This window comes from Mustela putorius, unplaced genomic scaffold, assembly GCF_011764305.1.
Source record: "Mustela putorius furo isolate JIRA1106 unplaced genomic scaffold, ASM1176430v1.1 tig00000421_pilon_pilon_pilon, whole genome shotgun sequence".
Taxonomy (NCBI): Eukaryota; Metazoa; Chordata; class Mammalia; order Carnivora; family Mustelidae; genus Mustela; species Mustela putorius.
The window spans coordinates 6,411,059-6,435,016 of record NW_025421375.1 but is presented as its reverse complement, the minus strand read 5'-3'; the positions used below and the strand labels follow the sequence as shown (position 1 = coordinate 6,435,016).

General features: G+C 43.4%; 1 protein-coding gene across 3 annotated transcripts in view; it reads right to left on the bottom strand.

The window, feature by feature from the left end:
- The window catches only part of ADAMTSL1 (ADAMTS like 1), an 899,097-nt gene that overhangs the window by 68,180 nt on the left and 806,959 nt on the right, over positions 1 to 23,958 (bottom strand). For all 3 annotated transcript variants that reach the window (XM_013063102.2, XM_004765700.3, XM_004765701.3), the window contains 2 exons: positions 9,799 to 9,927; positions 1,399 to 1,578 (listed from right to left, as the gene is read on the bottom strand). In XM_013063102.2, coding sequence (XP_012918556.1) covers positions 1,399 to 1,578; positions 9,799 to 9,927 — 309 coding nt within the window. The remainder of the gene's footprint in view (positions 1 to 1,398; positions 1,579 to 9,798; positions 9,928 to 23,958) is intronic.

The following is a 23,958-nucleotide window of genomic DNA, read 5'->3' as shown; positions in this document are numbered from 1 at the left end:
GTGAGTCTTTGTATTTCTCACAGTTCCTTCTTTTTTCCCTTAGAATGAGAGCTTTCTCTTAGTGAGAAAACTAGCACGAGGGCTCTAATTATCGGTTTAAAAAAAAAGTGGTAAGATGAAAACAAGCCTTTTTACTGCGCCCACCAAGTTCCAGACTCTGGGGAAGATAACCTGAGGGTCCCTCGTCCACAGGATAAAAGTAACCCAGTTATTGCTCCCAACATGGCTGAGTACAGCACTGGGCAACAGGAATATTAGATAGTGCCCCAGGGGCCGTTTGTTCTTTCTCTCTTTTTTTTTTTTTTTTTAAAGATTTTATTTATTTGACAGACAGATCACAAGCAGGCAGAGAGGCAGGCAGAGAGAGAGGAGCAAGCAGGCTCCTTGCTGAGCAGAGAGCCTGATGCAGGGCTCAATCCCAGGACCCCAGGATCATGACCTGAGCCGAAGGCAGAGGCTTTAACCCACTGAGCCACCCAGGTGCCCCAGGGGCCGTTATTTCTAATACCTATGTTATGTGAAGAATTGTGTTCTTATGGGTTTTTATACTTGGAGGTACTGTAGTCTGGATACCCGTGTCCCTTCAAATTCATAGGTGAAGTACTAACCCCCAAGGTCTTAGTATTAGGTATTAGGGCCTTTAGGAGGTGAAGCAGAGCCCTCAAGATGGCCATTAGTGCCCTTATACATGAGACCACGGAGGGCTGGCTTGTCGCTTCTGCCATGGATGGATACAGTAAGAAGCCAGTGGTCTGTAACCCAGAGAAGGGGGTTCAGCAGAACCCGACTGCGCTGACCTCCTGATCCTGGACTTCAGCCTCTAGAGGACATAATGTCTTCTAGACATATGTCTTACGTAAGACATAAACTTCTGTTGTTATGAGCTATCCAGTTCGTGGTGTTTTGTTTTAGCAGCCTGAACGGACTGGGCGGGGGTATCTGTGTGGACTTGAGGTGGGCTGGACTATGAACTTTCTGAAATTCTATGAAAAATGTTATCGTGTGAATTTTTCTGGAGGGGGTCATCAATAGTTTTCATTCGATGCTCAAAGAAGTCCTTAACGCAGAAGAAATTAACAATAACTTCTTTACTTCTTCGGCATTGGTAGCCACCTTCCTATACATGGACAGTCCCCGTCGTGCATCCACATCAAGGCCAGCATCTAAGGCTTAGTAGGGCTAAGTGAGTCGCCCAAGATCACAAAGGGTCATACACAGTGAATAAGCAGTAGAACCAGTGTTCAAAATGATGTCTGCCTGGCCCCTGGGTCTGTGTTCTTTTTACTGGAAGGCCCTAAGGAGGGAGGAGGGGAAGGCATATTGCTTTTATGTAGGTAGTTGCATCAGGGATAAAGGGAGGGTGAGGGTGGGCTGGACGGTCAGCCTCGGGGTGTTTACCTAGGATCAGCAGCTGCGTGTTCTCGGTCAGCTCTCCATGGACATTGGCTGCCCTGCAGGAGTAAAGACCCTGATCCGAGGGGGACACGTCTGTGAGTAGCAAGGAGCCCTCGTGCCCATGGGGAGGGGAGCCCAGTTTGCTTTTGTTCCTGAACCAAGTGACTTCAGCTTCGGGCACACCTAAGAAGAAAAAAAAATAAATAAATAAACGCATCAGCGGAACACACTCAGGTGACCCTGGAGGCAGTTACCACTGCTTGGCAGACCCTCCCAGGAAGCATCTGCCTGGGTGTCTTCTACCAACCTCTGGCCAAACCAAATAATGCCTGTGACCTCTCCATGGTCTCGAGAGCTTTGGTCTTTTAAAGCTCACACTGATGAGGCAGGAAGAAAGAGGCCAGTTAACAGAACAGCCAAGTGGGCAGCTGGTAAAGGGCACTTGCCAAGATGAAGGAAAGTACCCAAACTCTGTGCGGAAACCAGGGATGGACATAAGTCCCAAATTTATACGGCGGTGAAGATGAATGATTGACAAGCACATGAAACAGACATTGAGTGAGAAGAGCTGGACAGAAAAGAGTACATATTGGATGATCTCTTTTCTGTAAGTGACAGACAAAACCCAGTAACATCAACACAGGCTGTTAGCACTTGGGCTGGTGGCTTTAGTGAGAAGGAGGGGCAAACGGGTGTGGAGACTAACTGGGGACAAAGGGCATGGTCGCTGGTTATTCTCTGGTTCCTGACCCGAGAGCTGGTTTGGTGGGACCTTTGTGATATGTCCCCTTTTCTGTACAGATACTACCCTTCAATAAAAAGTTAAAATCTATAAAATCTTAGTATTTTGTCTAGTATGAACGAGACCAATGAAAGCTGCTGGAACCTGACCAGAACTGACACTATACATGGAAAACACGCTTGTAGTTTTTGGAGCCTATGTATTTTCTTAGAATAAGAGAACACAGAGCTGTGGCCATAGCACCCCAGAGAAAGAGACAAAAGAAAGAGACAAAAACAAAGTACTCTGCTCTTTCATCAGTCCAAGTTTAACGTCTGTGAGAGAGCTGGGGAAAGTGCGAATGAGTTAGGATGGAGTACCTGTCTTAGGAAGTTGGGCTCTGTCCTCTAGGGGCATCATTGACTGAATGTGTTTCTCTGCAAATTCATAAGATGAAGTCCTCTCCCTTCCAATGTGATAGTATTTGGAGGTGGGGCCTTTGGAGGTAATTAGGTTTAGGTGACGTCATGGGGTTGGGGTTGTCATGATGGGATTAGTGCCCTTATGAGAAGAGACTGGAGGGGTGCCTGGGTGGCTCAGTAGGTTAAAGCCTCTGCCTTCGGCTCGGGTTATGATTCCAGCGTCCTGGGATCAAGCCCTGTATCAGGCTCTCTGCTCAGCCGGGAGCCTGCTTCCCTTCCTCTCTCTCGGCCTACCTCTCTGCCTACTTGTGATCTCTGCCTGTCAAATAAATAAATAAAATCTTGAAAAAAAAAAAAAAAGAAGAGACTGGAGAGCTAGCCCTCTCTCTACCATGTCAAGACATGGTCAGATGGTGGTCTGCAATCCAGAAAAGAGCTCTCAACAGACCCGCAGGAGCTGGCACCTTGATCTTGGACTTCTCCGCCTCCAGGACTAGGTGAAATACATTTTGGACATTTAAGCCACCTTGTCTATGGACATTTTGTAATAGCAGCCCAAGGTGGCAGCTTTAATTCTTCAGGACGTTTCCCTGTGGTTGCCGTGCTGGCAAGCAGGCCCCGGCCCAGGACGAGCCTTCTGAGACAGTCTGTGTGGGAGGCTCCGCAGGACGCTGAGCTTGGAGTGAACCCAGAGGCAGAAAATCTGGGGCATCAATTCACAGGTCTCTGGGGAGCAGAAGGCTCCATTCCTCTCACCCTCGGCCTGCTGGCTCCACTCGAGTTTATTCACAGCTCTTGAGTGTGTATCTAGGGTAAGTCAATAATATCAAATCCTGGTCAATGGGGGTCAAAGTCAGGAAGGGTCAAAGGGCTTAACCTTTAGTTCTGAGCTTCTCTGAGTTGGGGCTACATGCTGCATTTGGGGCAAAGACAGTGTTGCCTTTAATAGGCAGCCTACTGGTGAGGACACAGACATCTTCAAGGGACGGCCTGTGTATCTGTTACTTGTCCTTGAATCTGCTGAACAGAATTTGTCAGCGGCCTACTCTGTACCCCTGGCTCAGTAGCAGCCCCAAATATGGGCCCCTGGGGACTTCCTGCTCCTGAGCTCCCAGTAGGAGGAAGTAGGGTAGAGGCAGGAAGGTGGTCTCACACTCCCTCACTGATGATGAACGGCCTTGTGTGAAGTCACGGGTATCCTGGCTGCTCTGCTGCCTCAGCTGGGCCTGGAGCAGGGGCCCAAGATGCTGGTTAAAGTATCTGGCTAGTCTGCAGGGCCTTCCTCCCTATTACAAGGAATAGAGGAGGGATTCTCTGGTTTTCTCTTTTACTCCGATTAACAATAATTTGATGAGAAATACCATGGATCACCAAACTCGCTGGAAGGAGGAGGGCTGCTGAAATGGGATGAAGACTCAGAGACTGCATGCCTGTCACATCGAGGAGAGGCGGGTCCCATGACGCCCAACGCTCAACTGCACAAGGACCAGGGTGGCCCAGCCCCTGAATACACCTGGACAGATGGGGCAGGTAAGAGGCAGAAAAGCTGAGTTTTCATTGCAGCACCACTAGGGAGAGCAAGAGCATTATGATGCCTTGTCATGCGAGCTTGGGCTCTGGACCCCGAGCTTAGTTTTTAGGTTAAAAGGAAAAAAATCCACAGCATTCAGGAGAAAGCCTCCGAAAGGTAAGCTGAAGAAAGCATTCCCTGCCATTTCTCTCCTGAAAGCACAAGGAGAACTGAGGTCCTACAGATCACTTTCTGCAAGTATTTCCCTTGTTGGCACATTCTTTTGAAGAGTGCTATGGGCAGCAAGCACACAGTCCCTGCTAGGACCTAAGAATGTTCTAGAGCCAGGCAGCTGGACTAAATGGGCCCTTGGTTCCACAAAGTGAAGGGAAGCGGGAACACTCCCTCCACCACTGAACTGATGGGACAGTGTGTGTGTCTCCAGCACCAACATTCTTGAGGATCTCGGCAACATGGACCATCCCGCAGCAAGACTTGCTGCTGCTCCCAGTGCCTCCTTCTCTGGAAGGGCCCATGCTCCTGCAGGACAGCCAGAGGCAGAGACATGCAGGAGAAGAGAGGAAATTGGGCAGGGAGTGAAACAAGAGGCAGAGGGAGAGAACCCAGGCCCCGAGAGAGACCTGGAGCTATTTCTCACTTCCCCAGGAAGTGGGTCCGAGCATCTTTAATTCCCTAAATCACTCTGCCTCCTGCACCTCCATGAAATCGGGGTGTTTGCCAGTGTGCAACAGGGTGCTTACCACAATGACTGAATTCTCTAGGTGAGGAGAAGGCGGCTCATGGGAGAAATGCAAACGTTCAGGATAGCTAAGGGTGGAAGGAGGTTACCTCCAGTCTCTGTAGAGCTAAAACTACAGAAGTGATGCCCATGCCGAAGGGAGAGAAATTATGTAGTACGCATTCTTTGATATATTTATTAGCAAATCTCTGTCAGGCTCACTCCAGTATGGCCTGCATCAAGAATTTGCTGATGGTCGAGTTGTGTCTGGTGTCCCATGTTGGGGGCTTCCTGCATAGGACTGGGGGCCTCGGCAGAAGATGACACTGAGATACTTCAGAATCTTTTCAGTCTCTTTCACAACTGGCTCTGACATCTTACAAACAGAAGAAGGGAAGAGGAGGCCCCAGAGAGTTCTTTTTTTCCCCTCAAGAGATGATAATGAGCCTTTAGAGTATGTCACCAGCCCTTGTTTAAGCCAGAGTCCCTTGAAAAGGTACCAGAGACACATGCCCAATACCGACATTCAGAATAGCTGAACATAGGGAGGGCACAATGGTCAGGGACTGTGCAAGATATCCTGAGCATGTGAGAGGAGAAAGAACACTTGGTGAACATTTGCTATAAGCCAAGATATTTTATAAAGATAATCACATTTGTCAAAGAGATGAAACAAAAATCTGCCTGAAGTGATGTTAGTTTGGATCCCTGACTGATGACGCGGGGTCAGAGCCTCTGTCTCTCCCTACTCCTCCCCCCATAGCCAGTCAGTGACCGACCAATGGCCGGGCAGAGATTCACACTCAGTCATTTGATGTCACAGATCCCAGCCTACCATGTTGACCATACCGCACGCCCTGTACCTGACTACCTCTTCAGAGAACATCAGAAATGCTACACTATTGTTTCTGAACTGTCAAATCCTTGTTTCTACTCTGAGAATGAACCTTTTTGCTGTAGCTATAACACCAAGATTATTGTGAAGAGGGGTTTCTAGAACCCATGTGTGCTTTGTCAGCGCTCTTCTTGTCCAGAAGCTGGTTAGGTTGTGGGAGATTTTTTCCCCCTCCTAGGCTGTTGTGATGTGACCACACCTTATACCAGAAGAAATGTCTAAAAAATGACAGAAAAGATGCTCCACCACAGAACGCAGTCCTGTGCTATGGTGTTGACAAGTTACTTGGATAAGCTCCAAGCTCTAGCCTCCCAGCTACGACTGGTCTAAAACAGGGGAGGGAAAAAACGCTGCTTTGCCTTTTTCCCTTTGCTGGCCTATCTTATCAGCAACACAATGCTCTCCCTGTTGCTTGAAAGAATTAAGTGAGTCTAGTCACAATGGGTTAGATGATTATGAGGATTAGAAACTTTCGTCTCCACAGCTCCACAGAGTCTCCAGGGAGGGTGATACTAGAGTATTCTTTTTTTAATCCGGAAAGATTATTTTTGCTGACCAGACCCCTTGTTGTATTTGGAAGGCTGCTGGCACCACACACCACACAAGCCTGTCAGCATCCTGAGCTGCCTGACAGGACGCGTTCCAGCGGCTTCTTCCATGGCGTGATGCGAGAAAAGGAGAGGTTGCAGTAACTAAAATATTAGCTGTGGCAGTTATTCTGAAGAACCATGGAAGTCTGGAGAGGAGGTGTCTAGCATGTCACCTTTCTCCATACGGATTGAGGCAGACATTGATAGGGGTTCACAAAACCCGTTTCCTTCTTTTTCTTGGGTGCCCATCCTGGCCCCACTGCTCAATATCCCTTATGGTGGGGAGAGGGACGGTGATGAGAGGGACCGTGAGAAGTGGTAACAGATGCTTCTTCCAGGTGTGGCCCTTCAAAGCCTTCCCAACCATCCTCCATGCTTTGTTCTTCCCCTCTTCTGGTTGACAGGTTAGAGATAATCCGGGAGGAGACCCTGGGGGGCACGTGTTTAAAATAATAGAGCCACAAGCATTCTGTGACCCTGACTATGTGGGGCAGTCAGCTCTTTGGACTCCTGGGTAAACAACAATAAACTTCTATTTTGTTTGCTCCATGATATATTTGGGGGTCTACTTATTAGCATAGTCTAGCCTACCCGAATAAATATACTGCCTGCCGCTGATTCCTCAACTATTTATTTCTGCATCACCAGTCCTAAGAATTTTATCTCTTAAGTCTCTTGAAATCTTCTTTTGTTCTTAGGACAAAATCCCAAATTATACCATAATTTATAAAGCATGTAAGAGCTAGCCCCTGTCTGCTCTTGCCCCCACCTCCAGAAATAGGTCATGCTACTTTCTTCTCTGTTGTCTGTACTACAGTCACCACAGCCATATTCTACTCCTTTAGAGACAGCCTGCTCTTTCTACCTCAGGCCCTTTTCACATGCTGGTCCCAGTGGCTGAAACACTCCCTTCTCCCCCAGATTTTTATCTCCTACAAGGTCTTCTCAACTCTTCTCAAGCAGAGGAAAAAGTGTGGGAGTGATCAACTGGATTGGATGACTTTTCAGAAAGAATGCTCACCATACTCACCGCTTAATACTTGTTATGTTTAAGGGTTGGGAGCAGTTTGTGAGGTGCATCTTACAAGTTGAAAGTATGTTTGTACAAGAAGTTATTTCATGAGAAACTGCTAACAACTCAAATATAGGAGGACATGAGTTATACTACATAAATTATGTAATATTCTTAATATGGAGGGGAAAATAGCCATTAAAATTACCCCATAAGAGAGCCATTGAGGCAATTGTATTAGTAAAGTAAAAGTCACTCCTACTGCTCTTAACCTTTATAACACTCAGTATTTTGACTGGAGATGTAGCTCAAGGATGATGTCTTTGTCCAGCAAATTCACTGTGTAATCAAAAGCAGGCTCTTGCCCACCACTTTGAATACATACCTTATTTAACAGAAGACACAATGACAAAGATACACAGATTTATTTTAGTCAACCATGATTAACACAAATGATTCTCTGCATAAAAAGAAAACTCAAGCCTGTCATGGCCAGGCCAGGCAAGAAGTAGGCACAACAACCTGAGCTCTCACAATGAAGTCCCCAAGAGTGAGTCTCTGCGTGGGGTCAGGGACACAGGGCACCAAGTGGCGAGACAGAATTGGCCAAAGCTGGTTTTAGTGTCCCTGGTTCCCCACGGTACGTATTTCCTCACCTGGATTCTGGTTCTCCCCGTCCCCTTTAAGCACCCACTTCCTTGTTGCATGTCCCCTTGCTCCCCATTCTCTTACTCTTCCCCATTTTGTCTCTCAAGAAGAGACCCAGCACAGTTGGCTATATCTCTGGTCAGTGTTGTGTCTCTGAGGCACGTGTTTATGGTGGTCGGGCACGGGGTGCCGGTTGGGGCCAGAAGGCCCCTCCTGCACCACCAGGCCCTGCCTGAAGGCCAGTTCCTTAATGGGAAGCCCTTGTGAGAGGGTTTGTCTGACTCCTTCTCTGGGAGGGCCGGGCCTGACGGGATATGACTGAGGAAGGTCTCACTGATGAGGCTGGACACGCAGGCCAAGGGAAGCTTTATAAAGAGAAGCTAATTTCTGATGACAGAGATAGATTTATAGTTCTGATTTCCTGGAGCTACCAGAATATTTCAGAGGAAACCAGACTGGCTGTTCTTTGGAAACAACATGCTTTAGATTAAGATCTTCCTCCTACTTATTCTGAACTGGGTTATGTGTCCTATAAATCACAGGCGGAGGCAAAACCTCCAAGGATGGGGTGGAGAAATCGGATCAAAGAAAGCCCCAGAGAAAGGATGCCACTGCCGCTCCACTGTGCTCGCTGAGTATGCCTGGGGAAGCCACCTTTGGGTGTGCCACATGTGGGGGTGTCTGATGAGGATGGCGATGAGGGGCCTGGAGCTGGACCCTGGCACAGGAGCTGTTCATTTCTTTGTACTGTGAGAGTGAAGACCCTTAGGATAGACGCCACCCACTAGTGGTCCAGAGGAAGGGAGAATCAACAGCCGGGCCTTGGCTCTGTGCTGATGTTTTTGGCTTCTTAACAGCAGGTAATACCTTTATAAAGAACATACTACCACCCCCTATTGTCTATGCCTCTTCCGCTGCCCTCTGACTTTCTGGTCCCTGTAGGCCTCTGAGTTTGCAAGGCCAAGTGGAGGGCAGTTCCTATTGATCACAACTCCCAAGAGCACTGGCGGTTTTCCATCATGACTCCTACCCACTTTGGATGAGAGCAAGCTCCAGATTCCTGCTGGTCTTACCTCTGCCACCTTTCTGGTGTTCCTCCACTCTTTACCTATCCATCACCACTGCCCTGAGCCTGGGCCCCCATTACCTCTTCCCTAAACTACCAAGACAGCTTTTGTTCTTATGATTTAACTTTTTAATCATCCCTACACTCAACATGGGGCTTAAACTCACAACCTTGAGATCAAGTGTCACTTGCTCTACCCACTGAGCCAGGCAGGCACCCCAACTACTGTGACAGTTTCTTAACTGGCCTCTCTGTCCCAATATTTCCTATCTTCAGTCCATTCTATGCACTGCTGTTGGCTTACTCTTCTGCAAGTCTGGCTCTTTAATGCCACTCTCTGTCTGCCTTTTCCTGAATTCCTTGGCCAAGCCTTTAAGGTCTTCCATGGTGCAATTGCAAGCCACCTTACTACAACTTAAGCCCCTCCACACTGTTTCTCTATTCTGGGTTCCAGCCAGACCAAAACACACACTGTTCCCTTATAGTCTTGGGCTTTCCTACTTCCATGAATTTTTCACATTCGTTTGTCCGCTTGGAACACTCTTTGCTTCCATCTTGGCACATGTAGTGTTTAAGGCTGAAATAAGAAACCACCTCCATCCCACCCAGAATTCATCTTTCCTCCTCCAAACTTTTGTAGCATTGTCCATTTTCAGGGTGACTGAGGTTCCTGCCTTAGCTTTCCTACTAGACCTGAGTCCCTGAATGTAGAATTTGTATTTATCTTTGTATCCTCCAACTTAGTACTGAGCTCCATTAATATTTGAACAGATGAATTAATACATGAATGCATTTCTCACCTGCAACTTGGCAGTTAATTGTCACATTCACTCCTTGCACTGTTTTGATGGTGCTTCCCACGTCAACTGTGATGGCAGCCTCCTCGGTGTTGATCACAGTCCCTCGTGATGTCTTCACTAGTGGTTTTCCTGAAGGTGGGAAGGAATGTGAGATTTTACTAGATGGTGACTGTGGGCTCAGGGCGTTCCCTTGAAACACGGGGGTGACCCACAATGAACAACTTGTATACCCAGGCTTTTCCCACTGATCATGTTTTCCTTTGAAAAAAATTGTAACTGCGCGATATAGAAACCATCCATCCATCCGCTCATCTACCACAGAATTTCAGGAAAAGAACATGGAATGAAGAATCTGAGGATGGAGCATAGTAATCTAACAAGCTGTGATGATTTATGCATTTTATCATTAAATTTACAAATGATATTATAGCTCTTATTTTTAAGGGCTTATTATTATTATTTTTAAAGATTTTAAGTAATCTCTTCACCCAACATGGAACTCAAACTTAGAAACCCGACATCAAGAGTCACATGCTTTACTGACTGAGCCAGCCAGTCACCTCAGCTTTTTTTTTTAATTAAATTGTTTACTTGGAGATAACTACAAATTCACATGTAGTTGTCAGAAATCACACAGATCAATCCCGTGTGTGCTCTACCTAGATTCCCCCAATGGCAACATCTTACAAAACTATAGTATCATAATTAGGACACTGAAATTGATAAAGTTAAGACACAGAACGTACATACAGGAGCCCACATGCTGTCCCCAATCCTGCTTCATCCTTTGACAACCATTAATTTCCTCTGCATTTCTATAATTTTGTCATTTCAAGAACATTATAAAAACAGTAATCTTTAAACTTTGTTTTCCACTCAATAATTTTGAGATTTTTTGGGGTCTATCATGGTACTATGGTTGTATGTATCAATAGTTTGTCCCTTTTTATTGCTGAGTAGTATTCCATGGCATGGATTTATCACAGTTTCTTTAGCCATTCATTTGTTGAAGGACATCTGGGTTGTTTCCAGATTGCATCTATTCAAATAAAGCTGATACAAACATTTCTGTACAAGCTTTGTGAGAACATAAGTCTTCATTCATCATAAATGCCCAGGAGTGCCACTGCTAGATCATATGGTAGTTACAGGTTTAATTTTTCAAGAAACTGAATCGTTTTCTAGAGTGGCTGTATCATTTTATGGAATGTAAGATCAGCAATATATGAGTGATCCAGTTTCTCTCCAGCCTTGCCAGCCTTTAGTGTTGTCAGTGGTTTTAATTTTAGCCATTCTGATAGGTGTGTAGTAATACCTGATTGTGGTTTGAGTTCCCATTTCCCTAATGGCTACTGCTGTTGGATATTTTTTCATGTGCTTATTTGTCATCTTTGTATCCTCTTTGGTGAAATGTCTCTTCATGTCCTTTGAACACTTTCTAACTGGGTTATTTTTTTCTTTTGAGTTTTGAGAGTTCTTTCTATTCTAGATATTAGTCTTCTGTTAGACATGTGGCTTGCAAGGATTTTCTCCCACTTTTGTAGGCTTTTTTTTTTCATCTTTTTAAACATGATCTTTCACAGAATATAAATTTTCTTAACTCTAATGAAGTCTCATTTATTGAGTTTTCCTTTCATGGATCATGCTTTCGATATTAAGTCAAAACTTTATTACACCTAGATCCTGAAGATTTTTCCTATACTTCTTTGGTAAAATTTCATAGTTTCATATTTTACATTGAAGTCTGAGATACATTTTCAGTTAATTTTTGTATAGGTGTGAGACTTCCATCAAACTTCACATTTTTTGGCCTATGGATGTACCCCATCATTTGGTGAATAAGCTCTTGTTCTTCCATTGAATTGCTTTTGTACCTTTGTCAAAATAGGTTGGGCATATTTCTGTGCACCTGTTTCTGGGTTCTCTCTTCTGTTCTACTGTTCTGTGCATCTATCATTTACCAGTACCACATAGTCTTAATTACTATAAGCATATAATTAATCTTACAGCTGAGTAGGTTGATACTTTCCACTTTATTCTTCTTTACTATTCTAGTTTCTTTGCTTTTCTATATATGTTTACAATAATCTTATCTATAACCACAAAATCTTGCTGAGATTTTGATAGGACTTAAACCATTATATCAATTTGGGGAGAACTGATGTTTTTAACTGTGCTGAATCTTCCAATCCATGAACAGTGTAGGTCTATTTAGATCTCCCTTAATTTCTTTCAGCAGAGTTTTATGATTTTTCAGCATATAAATTCTATACACATTTTGTTAGAATTATACCTAATCATTTGGATTTTTTGAGGGATGATAAATTATATTTTATATTTTTAATTTCAGTGTCCATTGATAATATATAGATATACAGTTGGATTTTGCATATATCATGACCTTGTTAAACTTACATGCTAGTTTTAGGACGTTTTGTGAGCAGACTTTTTGGTATTTTCTAAGTAGGTGATCATTTTATCTGCAAATAGTTTTCTTTCTTCCTTTCTGATCTGTATGCCTTTCATTTCCTTTTCTTGCATTATTTCACTGGATAGAACTTCCAGCACTGAGTAAGAGTGCTGAAACTGAGTAAGAATGCGGAATAAGAGTGGTGAAAGTGGGTTTGAGGTATGATGAGTGATTTTCAATTGAAACCTGGACATTTTCATATTACGTTATGCAAATCTGGATCTTATTTAAGCCTACTGTTTTAGCTGGCTTTCTCTGCAACCACTAAGGTGGGGGGGGGCAGGGAGGGGTTGCCTTGTTACTCTGCGGTGGAAGTGGAGGTCCAGATTCTCAACCTGACCTCCTCTGTCACTCAGCAGGGGTGGGACTTCTGGCTCCCACTTGGTCTCCACTGATCCCACCACATGGGAGGGCCTCACTGCTGCTGGGTGGTGGGGGAAGGTTCTGACTCTCCAAGAGGCCATCTGTCATACCACCCCAGAGAAAAGGGTAAGGAGGGTGCCGCACAATGAGGATGGAATTCCAGGTTCCCCAGGTTCCCCATGTCTTTTCCACATTCCACCCTGTGGAGATGAAATCAGTCTTCTCTGACACCACATCTGTGGGGGTACTGAAGAACGTTCATTTCAGTCTGATGAGGTGAAATTGAGGTTCCCCATGCAACTTCTGCTGGTGTCGGGGAGGATGGGCCACCGTATATTGTTTTGAAGTAGAGTTTCCCAAAGGTTTTCTCTCTTGGTAGGCGACCCCTTTCCTGGTCCTTTGGCTAGAGAGAACAGTCTTTAGTTAAGCATTGTGTGTGAGTGTATGTGCGTGTGTGCCTTCCTATTGTTTTTCCTGACGGCTGGCTTCTTCAGCTCCAAGCCTGGAAGTTAGGAAGCAAAAAGAAAACTGATGAAGTAACAATAGTGTTTCTCACTTCCCAGGGTCTCTAGCTGGTCTGCTTTTTGCTCTCCACTTTTTAGTCTTCTTCACTTTGTTTCATGTATCATCTCCGTGGATTTTAGTTGTATTTAGCAAGAATAGGGAAAAGTGCCTCTATGCCATTTTGCCAGAAGTCAAGTGCTGGGTACATTACATTTTAATAGGCCTTTATCAGCTGGGGAGAAAGTTCACCGCTTTAGGTACCTGACCATAAAATACAATGAAAAGAATCATTTGTTGAGCACTTTGGGGGGAAAAAAGGTCCATGTGAAATCATTTTTATATACCCTACGCTTAATTCTTTGCAAGCCAAATGGATTTAGTTTTGTTTTAACCATTTTATAGGCAGGACACTCTATGATGGTATTCACCCTTCTGTGCCTTCATTAACTGTGAAGAAAAGCATAATTTAATTCAATCCTTTAACCCATTTTTTATGCTTTTTACTTCTTGTTTTCTCCTTCACCTATTTCTCATTATTCCTGCTTGCCCTGTTACAGACTCCTAGAACAAGCTGTCCCTCCTTCCTTTCCTCTCCCCCCTTTTAAGGGCTCTATGTTATTATGCTCATTAAAGCTATGTTCAAAGGCAGAAACTTGAGTAAGGTCTGAAGATGTGCATTGGCTCTCCATATCTGTTGTGAATATTTAGGGCTCTTTCCTCTTATTTCACCTATATTCCATATACTCGAGACAGGGATGAGGTGACGTGAATATGAGTGAGTCTGTGCTATGCTCTCTGAGAATAATGCAGGTGATAATAAGGGAACGCACCTGGAATGGCCCTGAATACACCTTGGCTTACCTACCTCCCCTCCCTGCCCACAGGAAGCTTTCCAGCTTGAACTCTAAATAGACCCTGAATCTAAGCCCCACACTCCCCTTTGTCACTGTGATGTGATGTTGCTACCATCTCTGGCTGGACTGTTGCAGAGCCCAACTGGTCTCACTTCCACTTGTCTTCCACTATAAGCCTCCTCCTGCATCAGCCAGAGTGATCATTCTTAAACACGGATCAGATCATGTAACTCCTCGGATTAGATTATCCAGTGCTTTATCAGTGCAATTAGAACAAAACTTCAAGTTCCTTTTCATGATCAAACAACCATGTCTTCTACGTGTTCAGCTGTCAACCTCTCCTACCTCGCTGAGGCCACACTCCCCATCTATCACTGCTCCAGCCATCCTGACCTTCTCTCCCTTTCTCCAAAAGATCAGTTCATTTACCATGGCTCTTCTCTTTCCCTGCCATCCTCCAGCTACAGACTTCTGCATGGCTGTCATCTTCGGTTGGTCCTCAGGCGCAAGTAGCACCTCCTATAGGAGCTTTCCTAACCATTTCATCTGAAGCACATACCCCTTTATGCCTGGCCAGTGGCTATGTATCTCGCTACCAACTTAATTTTCTTCATAAGCAAAGAATTATCAGAATTTATAATTCATTTGTGTATTCCCTGTCCCCCATCCCTCACGACGTGGCTTCCATAAAAGCAGGGATCACTGCTCTCTTGTTCTCTTTTCATTCCTACCACTGAGTCCTAGCAGACGGTAGGTCCTCAATAAATATCTAATAAGTGAATACATGTGTGCAGGTGGTGTGTTATATACATTATCTGAATTTGTTTTTGTTTTCATAACAGGGCGGGTCAAGTATTTCTTTTATGAAATCAAGGAACTTAGGTTCAGAGAGGCTTCATGGATTGTCTAAGGCCATGAAGCAACAAGGAATAGGGCTAAACTTGATGCTAGATTTTGACCTGAGGTCCAGTGCTTCTTATAGGGGATCTCAAATCCTGATCTGTGGACTGGCTGCCTCAGAACTCCCAGGGTACTTATTAAAAACATAATCTGTTCTGCTATACTACAAGTTGCCTCACTGTGTAATAAAAACAACGGTGCCAGTGGAGAAAAGTAGGTTAGGGACAAGAGAGTTTCAGACTCACAATTACTAAGTTATTTTTCCTATAGGAATTTTAATAATAAAAGTGGGTTTTATAGCTGCAAGTGTATAGCTATAAAATTCAAAAGTCACTGAATTAAACCCAGCCCTTAATTAATTGTTCTGAGCTTTTGCTCAAAAGTAATGGCCTTTGTCCTGTCACTGGAGGGGCTGTCATCAGTAAAGGCTACTTGTATATTTCTTATTACCTTTATGATCCACTGTTAAGACAAATCACAAAGTCACCCAAGTATTTATAATCAATGGAAATATACAATGAAAACAATGTCTCTTAACCACGCCTCTTAGATCTATTAGAAAAAGCTTGTTACATTATTGAGTTCCATTCTAGACCTACATTTGAATCTCAGGTGGTTTAAAACTAGCACACAGAGGGGCACCTGGGTGGCTCAGTGGGTTAAAGCCTCTGCCTTCGGGTCAGGCCATGATCCCAGGGTCCTGGGATCGAGCCCCACATCAAGCTCTCTGCTCGGCGGGGAGCCTGCTTCCTTTCCCCTCTCTCTGCCTGTCTCTCTGCCTACTTGTGGTCTCTCTCTCTCTGTCAAATAAATAAATAAAATCTTAAAAAAAAAAAAAACTAGCACACAGAGCCATGACTTTGGCTTGGGACACAAAGGTTCTACCTACCCCAAGAACAAGGCAACCACGAAATGCTTTTGGGTGCCTTCTGATTTACTCCATCATGGTTGCCAAGGAGACAGATTCATCCAGTGCGTATAACCATCCCATTCCAGTATGCACAAGTAGAGGCTTCTCCAGGACACAGTTCAGCCTTTTGACACAGTTGTCCGTTCTGGGACAGAAGCTGTAATCTATATTTTCAACAACTTCATAGGTAATTCTGATACACAGTCAGGTCTGATAATCAACAAATCACATTCTTGGTTTTTCTATAACCAATTTCTTGGATTTGTGATGAGTTGGGGAGATTTGTTTTGAGAGATCACTACTAGTTCCCTATTTGAAATTTTCATGTTGGAGCTCTGATTTTAATGGTCAACCAACAACAACAAAAATATGAGCCTATTTTAGACCACCTGGATGATCACCTAATAAGGGAGCACGGCTAAAGAACGCCATGCCTAGCTAGCTTTGTGTCTGATTCTAGTAGCACGAACGAGTCTGACTTTAATTACAGAGGTTAACTAAGAAGCAAAAAAGGAGAGATGCAGAGAGAGGGTGAGAGAAATGAGAAATTAGATGTTTGTGGGAAGACAGTGCTAAAAACCAAATGTCATTGAATACTGTATTAAAAAAGGCTCTTGTAAGAGGCAAAACAGAAGTGTCCAGAGCATGGGCTGTGACCGCCGGGCCTAGGCAGCATGAGCCAAATGTGGCCTCTCAGGCCTGTGTGCCTGGGCCACCGGTGGCCACTCCCTTCTGCGACTGCACTCAGCCAGTAGATCCCAGGTGCACTGCTTCCTGACGTAATTGAGAGGGTTTCTAGATGACGCGTTTGTTTAATCTATGAATTTGTGTTACAGTCGAATAAGATCTATACAGAAGGAGATTATCCTTGTTTTATATGCCCAAGAAAAACAAGGAGATGGGAACAGAGGCAAGTGTTTCCATTTATTGGGTCTAATGTGAGGCATCAAGTTTGTCAGAGAGAAACAGAAACAGAAGCATTAAGAGAATTGTTTTTGCTCACTTCCGATATCACAGCCCTTAGCTTTTGGATTATGGTTCTGGTTAGAAATAATGTGGAACAGGGGAAGTAGAGCTTCATTAATGGTCAGACAGGGCAGCCCTTGTCCAAAGCATGAATGGAAGGCATAGCTGAACCTTGTGTGCTGGTATCCAATGGTGTGCCTCCTCCTACTGCCTTTAGAGCAGGGATGCTCGGCATCCCAGGCACTGTCCTCATCCTGAGGGACGAGCCATGGAGAGACAGGCATGAACGAATGAGCAGCCCCAGGAGCAAATGCTCAGAAATACATTCCTCTGTAGTCTGGGCTCTGGCTCGTGCCTCTTTCCCACATGTGTGACTCTGGGTAAAATCAAAACCCAATGGGAAAAAATCTGAACATATGTGCCTGAAAAATATCTTTGGCCCAGTATAAAGGTGATTGAGAGAGGAGCCAGAGGAGATGGAAGGTTTGTTTTTTGAGTGCAGCCAAGAACAGAGAGCATTTTAAGTAACTTTTTCTCAGGGCCCAAGGCCAGGCCTTTGCTAATAGGAACTTTGTTTTTAACAGCATGATGCCTTCCATTCTAAAAGCCATGGCTGACACGGATTTGTTACTAACCAAACTCTTTTTTCTTCCTGTCACACAGCTAGGTCACTTTCCAGACTCTTTGCAGTTATGTGTGAGCAAGGCAACGACTTCTAGCAGATGGGCTGTGAGAAATATGCCACTTCCTGACCCAATCTACAGAAACTCTCTTGAGCAATAATTTTAGACTTTATGTGAACAAGAAATAATTATGATATTTCAGCCATCATATATTTATGGTTTTGTTTGTTACACAGGCTAGCAAATGCTAACCCAGGCTTAGTGGATATTTGTTGACTCATTAAGTGAACCAAACGGATCTTTTTTCATTTCTAACATGAGTCACAAACATCATTTGGTGGCTAATAGTAGCCATCAAAAATGAATTGTACTTCAAAGGCTTGTGATTCTGACTGAGCTGGTGGTAATCTCTGCTGGAAAGGGTGCATGTGCATGAGTTCCTAGGCCGGGTGAGGCATGTTGAGGATTGCTGGGGTACAGGGTAGTAACAAAAACAGGGACCGTAGGCAATAGGTTTGAAGACTACCAAATGTCTGGATTTGAGTTTCTGAAGCATAAACTAGCGACTGGCAGAGTCCTTCTAGACTACCAGTCAGGAATGGATTCTGGGTCACATGCTTGAGGACTGAGCAAGTTATTCCTGCCTTGTTTTTCTACTTCTATAGCTGCAGAGCTGAGGAATAAGTACACTAATGCATGTAAAGCTGTTAGAGTAATTCCATCGCACAGTGAGAGGTTGGAACAAATGTGAGCAATCATCAGCATCAGCTCTGCTAAAACAGAGAGGAAATGTTACGGTGGGTGTTGATGAACTAAGAAGACAGAGAGAAATGGACAGTGTAAAGAAAAGAAAGAGGGAAAGGACAGAAAGAGAAGGACCAAATCTTTTGGTGAGAAAAAGCTCAACTGCTTCCATTTTGAAGAACTATGAAGGTTTTGGAATAATCAGGAGAAGTAATTTCAATACAATGGATTCTCCTGAAACTGCCATCAGTATCTGGACAGACACACAGAGCTTAAACGTCACTCCAGGGCTGGTCTCCTTGGAGACTCCAGAAAGAATCTACTTGCGAGATTGTGTATGCCAGGCTGACTTGCTGGGGACCCCCACGTCAATGTTCAGGAAAGCAGCTGTGATATCCACAGTGGTCCCAAATCTCGACTTGAGAGAAAGGTGAACAAGGCAGTGACACCCACTAATGAAAATATTAGTGTGAAGAGGTTTTACAAATTTCACATACTTTCAATATCTAAAACTAAACTGCATTTGATCCAGCTTTCATCGATGGGTAATGCCTGTAGTAAGTGAGAATATGCAAACAATGCTGTAAGAAACACTGGCTTCTGCAATTTATCACAGGCTTCTAATAAGGGCCATTGGAGTTAAGTCTGCAAAAACTCCCTGAAGTGAGAATTCCCAGTTGAAGATTTTGAGACTCATGAGTTAAATAGAGTTTAAGGGGCCACAATCAGTGTGATCCCATGAAAGCCCTTATAAAGGCCAACAACATCTTGCACATCTGAATAATGACAGATACAGACACTATTACTAGTTACCATCCCATGCTGGCCAGAAACTTCTCAAGATCTGGCTACCTAGCCATTTCAACAAGAGTCGCTTTGTTATAGATAATAGTTATATTGAAATGCACGATTTTTTTTTTTCTTAGTCTGGTTCTCCTTCCAAATGCCTTTCACATTTTATAGCTCAGGGATTTTTAACTCCTTCCTGTCCTGCAGTCTCTCATGTAGGGTCTCCTTCACTTCACTTCTACCTCCTGCCTTGAGAGTCGGCATCTGAACCTTCAGTCCACTCTGCTTACCTGGTGCCCTTTCTCATCACAAGTCCTCTGGGAACCTTTCCTCTAACCTGTTGTTTTTCCTAAGGCATTACTGGCAAAACCTATATTTCTTCTAGCCTCCCAATGTAAAAGGAGGGAAATTTGTAAAAATTAGAATTTCAGGTAAGGGAAGTGTATAGCAGGTGGAGGGACTGCTCTTCTTGATTTGCATGTAAGAAATTCATGAAACTTTCAGGTCTTCAAGAGACCCAAAAGTGTATCTATTTAAAACCCCTCTGTTTATAATAAGGACACAGATTTATAGTTCAAAATCTGCTCCTAAATTTTGTAATGAGGCAGATACTTGCCTTAGAATCTTACTTATTCCATGATTACAATAAGTTTCCTTTTTTGTAATAGTAAAAAATAAATGTTTCTCTTTCATCCAAATCATTACATGGTTTTAGTTAGTATAATCTAATAAAATAAATTATTACCCTTTGTGTAATACTCTGACTACACTGGGAAATGTGGTATAATAGCTGATCAGAAAATACAGAAAATGGAAGATTTGACTGGAGGGTACTGGTAACCTCCAGGCTATGTTCATAGCACAGATGTGTTTAGCCCAAAAATAATTTTTTACAAGTTTGAATTAGTTGGGCTCAGTAAAAAATGGAGAGATTGAAAGTGTGTGTGTGTGTGTGTGTGTGTGTGTGTGTATTTGTGAATATTTTGAAACGTTTGACTTATCTGGAAAAGTTAGAAAGTCTATCTACATTAGATTTGCATTTTTCTATGGCAATAGTTCAATGAAAATGAGCTGTGCCTTCAGACAGGGTATGGTAGGCAGATTAATGCCCCACCCCAAGATGCCTATATGCAATCCTTGGAATCAGTGTCTTTGTTATCCTACAGGCAAAAGGAAACTAAGGTTGCTAATCAGCTGACCTTAAAATACAGAGATCATTCTAGGTTATTTAGGTGGGCCTAGTCTGTCACACGAGCCCTTAAAATCAGAAGAGGGAGACAGTTTGTCAGAGAGAAGCAACACGAGAAGGGCTCAGCCTGCCATTTCTAGCTTTGAAGACGGACAAAGGTGGCCAAATGCCAAGGAATGCAATAGCTTCTAGAATCTGGGAATGGAGCTCCATCCACAGTCAGTAACAAAACGGGAACCAGAGTCCTAGGTTTCAAGGGACTAAGTATGCCAACAACCCAAATGAACAAAAAAAGAAAAAAATTCTCCCCTAGAGCTTTCAGAAAGGAATGCAGCCTGTTGACATCTTGATTTTATCTTCTGAGACTATATGAGACTTTTGACCTATGGAATCATAAGATTATATATTTGTGTTGTTTTAACTAAGTTATCACTACAACGATAAAGATCTATAAATGACAAATCAGCACAAAAACGCTACTTGACATCATTAATCATTAGAGAAATATAAACTAAAATCACAGTGAAATAGTACTTCTCATTCATGAGCACGATTATAATAAAAAAAAAAAGGATGATAAGGAGCATTATTGAGGACGTGGAGAAACTGGAACCCTCACACCTTGCTGGTGGAAATGTAAAATGGTGCAGCCGCTCTGGAAAACAGTTCTTAAAAAGTTAACTCCACTTATTTCGCTAAGCATGATACATTCTAGTTCCATCCATGATGCAACATGGGGGCTTAAGTGGGTAGGAGAAGAATAAATGAAACAAGATGGGATTGGGAGGGAGACAAACCATAAGTGACTCTTAATCTCACAAAACAAACTGAGGGTTGCTGGGGGGGAGGGGGTTTGGGAGAAGGGGGTGGGGTTATGGACATTGGGGAGGGTATGTGCTTTGGTGAGTGCTGTGTGTGTAAACCTGGCGATTCACAGACCTGTACCCCTGGGGATAAAAATACATGTTTATAAAAAATTAAAAAAAAAAAAAGTTAACTCCAGTGCAGAACCCTTGACAATGGACCTCATACCTAGTACAAACACATAATACTGCAGCCTGTCCTAGAAATGACTAACCCAGGATACGCTATATCCCACTATCTGTCCGACCATGCATCCTTCCCTCATTCCTTTGGATAGATGTGAAAATTGCCTTTTCAGAATCTGAGGTGGACTAGCTTGGATCATTGGTACTTCTTTGTTTCCTTTATTCCAAGCTGGTGGATTCTCCTGCTATATTCTTATCCATTTTATCTAAGTTCTATAAAAGCTGGGGCTCTTTAGCAGGCATGCTCCACATTTGTACCTACTGAACAAAACTTGAGGATGTTGATTACTCAGTAGCATATCAGATAATAAGATCTGTTGATGGCAACTTGGATTCGTTAGTGGCCATTTTCCTGTTGTTCAGAGCACCATATGAAATAGAGCCAAACATATCTACCTTTCCTTCTCATCTAATGCACTGGAGAAAACCCGCCTTTGTCTATCTTTGCCACCGGTGATAGGACTCTCTCTGAGTCTGTCTGTGAAGCAAAGTTCTTCTCTGGTTTACAGAATTGCTGGACAAATTTTCAGAAATGCCAATCTGAAAAGAGTTGTGTTATAAAAACCTTACAAAACTACTTGTCTTTTACTGCAGCTGCTAAATCATGATGGGGAGAGGGTAAGGAAAGATGAATTTCAAGGACAATGGCCTTTTATTTTTATTTTCCTTTATATTTTATTTTCTGTGATCTCCTTATTAGACACAGTATGTGTCAGTTGTTCAACTCATAAAAAAGCAGAAAAGCATGCCAGGAAAAGAGAAATATTTTCTGTCTCTCTCTTCCTGAGAAAACTTCAGATGAGCTCATCTGTATTCTCGCCTTTCAATGAAAGATATGCTCATCTCTCATCTTCTTCTCATTTTCCAGTGATGATGTCAGGCAGGGCTTACAGTATCTCTTTTGTGATCTTATAAAATCAATGACAACCAAAAACTTTTCCCTTATGGCAATGACCTCATCCATGGTCTACACCTGGACAGGACTCATTTGCATTGGTAAGTAGAGCTCAACTCCACTGAGCCAGACTGAAGCAATTTACCAGGAAACTACTGCTTTCCTTCAAAACCCTGCCTTTGCCATTCAGATTGGAAGGTTCCTGAGCAACCTGGCTGAGCGTTGAATCTGACTAGTTGAGATGGCTCTCCAATCTTTGTGCCCATCTCTGTTCACACCAGAAACTCTCCTTTACCTAGAGCCATCTATAGTGGATATACAATAATCAATACTTCAAAATGTTAGGTATGTGACCTTCTGGGGCCATTCTTATACTCCTTCCTACCTGCTATAACCCACCCATCCATGGTATGCTACTGTCCTCTACATTCTAAGCAGTGAAACAGGTATCCAATTAATTCGTTCAGGACAGAAAGGAATCTTGTGGCCCTGTGTCTACCTGGCTGTGAGCTTCCGTTCTGAACCAGGGAGGTGGACAGGGAGACGCTAGTTGTCTCCATGCTGACACACACTTACAAAGTACCCTCAAGTCTCTGAGACAGACAAATCAGGTAATGGATGAGTTTGGAGGAAAGCAAAAGGATACTGAAGACAGTATTTTACAGGGCCAAAGAAGGCAGACCAGGAAGGGTTTGTCTAGCATGTCTGAAGTTGAATGGTGTTTATATGTTTAAAGAAAAATTGCGTACAGAGTGGCAACAGACCTAAAAGGAATCTGAGAGGCAGAATTGGCAAACAGTCACTCCAGAGGATGGGGTAACTCCGTGGAAGAGGTTGTGGGCCAAGATTGTGGACCACTGAGAGTTCATCAGGCCCATGTGAGGTATTCCTTATCTCAAGGTGTCTCCCTTTTGAATCCAGGAAGCCCAGCCCTTTCTAGATGGCTAATCCAAGTTCCTGAGCTGGCATGGAGACATTGAGGGTACGGCGCCCTCCAAAGGGCTTGTGAGCATTCTAGTCTCTGAAAAGGAGTCTCCTCTCCTATAAAAATAATTCAGCTTTTATTTTATGCATTTTCCTCACAATAATAATAGCTAACAAATATGGACTGCACAATTATCAGCATTTTCTATTGAGTCTTCACGGGAACTGTCTGAATCAAGTACTATTTTTATCACCATTTACAAATGAAGAAGCCAAGTCAAAAAGAGCAAAGAAGTTCCTTGAAGTTACACAGCCAGGAAGTGACAGAGCCAGGATTCCGATCCAGACCAGGAGACTGCAGAGCCCTTAGGCTTAACTGTCATGCTTTGCCTGCTCCCTCGAATTACTATGAAGTTTCCCCACCTCTAGTCAACTCAAGCACACTGGCAAGACCAAAGTTCATACCTTCCTTACAAAATCATGGACACACTTCAGTATCTTTAGCCGCAAAAAGATATTTTTTCCCCCTTTTGGCCTGACATCCATACAGAAGTCAAGGCAAAAAGTCTGCAATGTTTTTGGAAGTCCAGAAGCACAGAGATTTACCATGAAGATTAGACTGCATTTGGGCTGAATCAGTTCCTAAATCCATACAGGAAAAATCTCAGTGTGAAGACTTATAATGAAAAATACATGGAAGCCAAGTTGGACTAATGTTTTACACATTTTAGAATGGCTTTCAGGATGTGTTTCATTTTAGCAAAGCTAGAGAAAGAAAATGAAAAATTTACTGATGCCTGGCATGGGGCTAAGTGCTTCTTCTTCACATGCGCCATCTTGTTTAACTCAACATGATCCCACAGGATATTATTAATTTCATTTTTCTAAATGAGAATGAAAACCCAGGGAGGTTATGAATACCCAGCATCACTGGTCAGGAAATTTATAAATGCTTGACACTTTAAGGGGTAAATTATTTT